The 5,976-nt window shown below is 37.7% G+C and overlaps 1 protein-coding gene across 2 annotated transcripts; it reads right to left on the bottom strand.

Annotated features, from left to right (window-relative positions):
* Positions 1-264: 264 nt before the first annotated feature.
* Positions 265-5,501, bottom strand: LOC116247280 (glutathione S-transferase T1). 2 transcript variants are annotated; one of them, XM_050080703.1, is made up of 7 exons: positions 5,328-5,501; positions 4,759-4,832; positions 3,775-3,835; positions 2,967-3,020; positions 2,636-2,715; positions 1,922-2,127; positions 265-576 (listed from the first exon to the last, which is right to left on the bottom strand). In XM_050080703.1, exons 1-7 carry the CDS (start codon positions 5,396-5,398, stop codon positions 364-366), a joined length of 759 nt encoding a protein of 252 aa, XP_049936660.1. In that variant the 5' UTR covers positions 5,399-5,501; the 3' UTR covers positions 265-363. The 2 variants fall into 2 exon arrangements, with proteins under 2 accessions (XP_049936660.1, XP_031475213.1); XM_031619353.2 differs by having other exon boundaries at positions 5,277-5,501.
* Positions 5,502-5,976: the final 475 nt, after the last annotated feature.

Here is a 5,976-nt window from a genome sequence, read left to right on the forward strand (position 1 = left end):
TCTTCCTCCTACTCATCCAGGTGAGATTTAATCGGAATGATGCAGAAACGAGCAAATTCATGCGTGTGTGATTAACAAATTTGGCTAATCAATCATCAAGATGATAAAGAGCCAGGCCTTAAAAGCATTTCAAGAAAGTTATGAATTGTAGGTGCTCTTCTGAAACCCAAGACGGGCCAAATTGCTTTTTGCTAGCGTCGTCCAATGCCCATTGCGTTCCAACTAACTACTCCCAAGAGCATTTATCGTTTCATACATAGAATGGAATACTTAATTTTTGCTATTACATGCAATTATACTTAAGTTTTGTTATTACATGCAATTACATACATAATTCTAATGGCCATGATCCGCCCAGGCACTTCACAGCTTTGGCTTCAGATATTCCTTTCTTTTGGACTCTAGTCCATGTAGCGGCTCGACTGCCTCCTTCCCCTGGAACTTTTCTGCAGCTCTGTACAGTAAAGCATGGACCTCTTCAAAATGAGGGTAAGTCGAATGCTTTACATTCTCTATCCATTTCTGCACTTTGGTGAAAGAGCCCAGAATCCGGTCTCGTTCACTCAATCCCAAAACCTATAGACAATGGATTGTAGAAGGCATTCGTCACTGTATTACTACCAGAAAGAGCCATAGTTATGTACTTGAAAAGCACAATGCTCAGAAAAGGAAAAAGAAAAGTAAAGACATATTGCACCTTATGGGCATGAAAAATGTGAAGTTTCTAACATGAGCTAAATTGTCAAAATAAAGAAGTTGGACAGAAGCCCTCAAAACTAGCCTGAGCTTGTCAATCAACTAAATCAACACATATAGATGAGCACAGACGCACATGCCCATGCATCAGCCTTTCATAAAGGAACATACACATAAAAACACATGCATATATAGATGAACACACACACACACACACACACACACATAGAAAGAGAGAGAGAGAATAAAAAAAAATTGAGAGGGAGCAATGTTTAAACCTTATTACGGAAACCAAACTTCCTCACCTTAACCTTGAAAGAGGCCAAAGAGAGACTGACCAAAATTTAGCTTATGTTGAATCGATTAGTCAGCAACCGGACTCATCGGGCATTACTGATTTTAAGAACATGACTAGCTGGTTGATTGTCGACACCAACTAGTCAAAGATTTGACAAGACAGCTGAAACATAGTTAACCATATGGAAAGCCACTCACAAAATGAAGAGACAGTTCTGAAGGATTTTGTCAAAGTCACGAGATTTTGAACACAACTTATTGCCTTTAGGACGTATCAGATGGGCATCATGGGACTGGTGAGAACAAAACTAGTCAATGTTACAGGGTAGCAGAAATAGGTAAGCAAATAAAGCAGCCAACCGATCAGCATCAAATGTAAAACATAATGGTCATCTTATCGTTTTATCTCATCTAAAAGCATGGTGCATCACAAAACAAAAAGATTACCTTAAGGCTAAAGGTACTCTCACTTGTACCTAGCAGCATAAAGATTTTCCAGTGGAGAACAGAGTGAGAAATCATGTAAGTGGCATGGTAAAGAAAGCTCAGACTCTAATTTTATAAAAGAAGTCACAGGAAAGTATCTAAAGGAGAGAAATAAGAGGATTAACCACCATAAACCTGTTTAATCTGTTTGATAGCTGCCATGTTTTCTTTAGTAGGCAATCCATGAGACTGGAATTTTACCAATCCCTTTTGTATTTTTTTCAGTATAAACTTTAATATCTACTTTCATAAAGTTGTTCTTCAACAAAAATCAGCTAACAAGTTGAAAGAAAAAAATAATAATTTGATGTCAGAGAAGCGTTAAATTAAACAAAAGACAGCTTCAGATTTCCAAGAACAACAATATCCATCACACAAGTTGACATAATCTGAAGGACCTTATGAGAAAGTAAAAGAGGAAAGCGCAGAAGAGAGAACATACTTCCAATTGCATAATTTCACAAACAAGACTAAGATCTGCAATTGAAGGTTGAAGACCATCTACCAAGAACTTTTCATTTCCATGAAGCCAAACAGATTCAATCTTTGAAAGTGAATATATCAAAATCTTCTCAGCATCTGCTGCTGCTTCCAGATTCAAGGGATAGCCCAGTGCAGGCGCTAACACACTATTAAAAACAAGCCCAGCTGCAAACAATGGCCAATATGAGATATTATAAATTCTGAACTCCAAAAGAAATTTGCAACTGTTTATCCTAGTTGAAGCATATTTAAGGGGCAACATTAGCTCGAAATTACAAGAAGTGCCTATGAGTTCTTGCAAATGCACTTGAAAATATTTCAAACCAATAAGAGATAGTTGCCCAACTTCATGAGGAACCGGTGCAGATATTATCAGTAGCATAGCCACAGACTGTCTTTCTCTACCAATAGCTATGACATGAAACTTATTTGGGGAACATAATAAGTTTGTGTTGTTAAATGAACATTTGAGATGAAAAAGTTATGTTTCCAACGGAAGAATTATGTTGCAAAATTTTTAGTCCTTGCCTTAATTTCCAGCCTCAGAAAATCTCCATAAAGTAGAGAAATTTTTTGTTCAGCAAACAAGAGCAAGTTAGTGATGGAATGGTAGAAATACATAAGATCAAATTATGGAGGGCAAATAGAAGATTCACTGTATGAGAATAAGTACCTGCACCACGACGCAGATTGGAGTGATGCCAATCCAAGACAGAATCAATTTTTGCCCTCTTGGAGAGATCAGCTGGGTACCTTACAATTTACAAAATGATTCAGAAGTCTCAAGAAGCACAGGAAGCATTGAGTGCAGTAAGCATATGAAAGCAATCTTTGTACTAGGTTTAAATTACAAAAGATGCAGCACCAAGAAGACAGAGAAACAGGGAACTAGAGGTAAGAATTAAAAAAAAAAAAAGCACACTGAAACATCTTTACAAGAATAATGTTTAATTTTATACGAAGAAAGTTCCGAACCATGAATCCTATATCCACATTCAACTTACCAGTGATCTGGAATTCCAGGATATGCACAAGAAAGATACCGTAAGATTGCATGGCTGAAAGAAAAGAAGAAGATAAGTTAGTAAAAACATTTTAAAAATTCTGTACCCGCTAGCTTTTATGCTGGCATATAATGAGTTCAACCATTGTCTAAATAGGCTTTGACTCTCGAGCCCCATGGATCCATGTCTAGCTCCAACCAATATCTACATTAGGCTTTGGTTTGGGCCTGATAACAGATGGACTCACTCATGGCCTTAACTGAGAATTGTCCAATTCTACAAGTCAACTGAAACAACATTCATGCATATCCCAGTAGTTTCAGCATTTTTTCACACCATGGGCACTCATGTTGGGTTGAGGACATGAACACAAGGATGACACCATGTGTAGAGTTACTTTCCTGAACTCAGTTTCTTTGGATGCATTTGTTTTAGCAATCAAGGGGTCAAACCTTGGCTTTCCTAACAAGAAGCATCAGATTACAGTGGCTAACATTAGGCTGCAAAATCATTAGATGAAGGCCAAGGTTAATAACCCAAAAGGCCAACCAACATCTGGTGAATAATACCCCCTAAAATCATAATGGTCATTATCCCCTGCATGAGAATAACATGCATCTCACAAGAGCTCAAACGTACAATAAGGAATCCAGTAACAACTTCTGCTAGTCTCCTTTTCACAAATTCCGCATGTTTCATTCCGGATGGCATTTCTGTGAACCAAAACTACCATGCAGGATATGCATTATAAAGGCTGTTATATCAGTAGTTTCATAGAGGAAAAGGCCAATTGAAGACCAAAAGCTACCTTTCAAACAACTTGAGCTTCCCATCAACAACAGCAGGAACTTGTTTCATAGGGTTTATATCTGCATAAGTGCAATTCAAAACAACAGTAACATCATGAAATTTGAAATCCATATTGCACCACGTGATGCTGCCAAGCTTCTGAAGCAGAATTGTATAGCTTATCAAAAAGTTGGGTGTACAAATGCATGTCACACTCATGGAAACAAAATCAGGAAGCAGCAGTAATATGAACATATAAGGCCAACCAAGATTGAAAATACCATTTCTCCAAATCAGGGAAATAGTTACAAATGAAGAAAACAGCGTGCATAGCACAGTGGCAGAAATAAGCTGGATACAGTCTTTGGTAGTTGCTAGTTAGACGCCCAATAATTTGCCAAATTCAAGTCAAAATGGCATGCCAAATCTGGATGTGCGGAATTTTACTGTAGCGTAGCTAAGAACCTCATTCTTTCTCTTTCTATAGCTACAGTTAGCATTTTTAAAATGGCCACAGATTACATACGTTAGCTCGATGACAGCTCAAACATAACACCACAACTGAATACTGATATACCATTATTATTTCTTTTAGGTTTAAATTCCAAAGATAGCCCTGTGTTCTATTGAGGATAAATGGTCCATTTGCTAGCTTTTCATAGTGATTTTTTGATCGAAATTGATTTTTCCAGGTTGAGGCCAAATTATTGTCAAAATTCGGGCCGTTAATTTGAGAAGCTTTACAGAAAGCCATTTAAGTGTCGTATTTGAACAATCTATGGTCTGTCTCTTCACAAAATCAGTCATGATCAGTTTCATAATAAAATCGCTAGAGATACCATAAATTTACATGTCAGATTTGGTCTTCATATTCAGTTGTGACAACTGACCATTCGTTCCGTTCATGATAGGAAGCTTCATTAAACAGGCCATGCTCCTAAAGATGTGCATCCAAACATGTATCAATCGATATGAGGATGACCATGTTCTAAAGCAGAATCACCTTTAAATTCAGGTCGCCTGTGTTCACCCTTTGCAAGGTTCACTTTAACCTCTTCAAAGTCAATCCCATTTATCCTACACAGTCCCACATACACAGGTGTTAGCTGCTTTTCTCATGAAACCAGCTAGAGAAGCAAATTTTAACAACCCCATTCACAGGCACAACGACCAGAGGAGCCAATATGGCCGAGAGACTGAAAGTCAAAAGCATTAGACGGTCGACATAACTCGAATTTGAAGCAAAAAAAAAAAAAGCTCCTGAACATCAAAACACATATACGGGAATTCCCAAAGAACGCACAAAGCTGAAAAGTTTATCGCCTAATAGTAAAATGACATCAGATCGACGCTGCGCTCAAGAAAGGAAAAAAGTGAAATGAAAGGAATATCAGACGCAGAGGTGAAGAAAAGGATACCAACTGATTATTGCATAAAGAAAACAAAAGCATCTCAGTTGAAAGGTAGAACTTCAGACCGATGGATTAATACGTGAAAGAAAGAGAGAGAAAAAGAACCAACTTGCAAAAGATGAGGATAGCGCGAGATGGCTGGGAGATTCGATCGACATACACTCGGAGCTTCATTATCTCTCTGTCCTTATGCTCGCTCTCTCTTTCTGAGCAGCCAAAATTCCTGCGCATGTGGAGGTGGACTGATCCGACTACTATTTCTTCGAGATTTAATTCGATGGTCTCTCGGATTTAATTCGATCCGGCTGCCACTAATGGGCAATACGTTTGGCATTTTAGGGGCGTCTGAATGGGCGGAATTTTATGTAGCAGTAAAACTTTATACTAAAAACCAGAGGTCCCGTCAAACGTGGAATAAAACTCCGGTAATTTTGGATGAATCTGTTCTTTAATATCACTAATAAGGTGACGTTTGACCTTTTAGAAATGAAAATATGAAATGATAATTCCAAACATTTTATGTCCCCATTTCCAAATTTCCTTTGTGTTTGCACTTTAGAAATGGGTTTCCCTTGAAACCAATTTTCAAGTTTGATGAGCATGAAAGAGGAAAGGTTGAACCGTTGAAAATATTGATGTGTTTTGGAAGTTTTATGGTCATTGAAGTAATATTCAATGAGCCACTTTGAAAATATATGAAACCAAGTAAAGCTGTTATGAAATTGTTGAAGTGAAGCTGTTATGAAATTGTTAAAAATTCAGGTTCTTGGCGTTTCTTTTCTCATTTTCGACTAAGCTTGGGCACAAGG

The sequence above is a fragment of the Nymphaea colorata genome, chromosome 1 (genome assembly GCF_008831285.2).
Source record: "Nymphaea colorata isolate Beijing-Zhang1983 chromosome 1, ASM883128v2, whole genome shotgun sequence".
NCBI classification, from domain to species: Eukaryota; Viridiplantae; Streptophyta; class Magnoliopsida; order Nymphaeales; family Nymphaeaceae; genus Nymphaea; species Nymphaea colorata.

What these genes read in the sequence shown, in the direction of transcription:
- LOC116247280 (XM_031619353.2), bottom strand. Translation starts at nt 5,398, where the DNA reads ATGCGCAGGAATTTTGGCTGCTCAGAAAGAGAGAGCGAGCATAAGGAC. An exon ending in AAGCTCAAGTTGTTTGAAAG is followed by an intron (nt 3,021 to 3,774) that starts GTAGCTTTTGGT and finishes CTTTTCTTTCAG; the next exon opens with CCATGCAATCTTACGGTATC. An exon ending in CCTGGAATTCCAGATCACTG is followed by an intron (nt 2,716 to 2,966) that starts GTAAGTTGAATG and finishes GTAAATTGTAAG; the next exon opens with GTACCCAGCTGATCTCTCCA.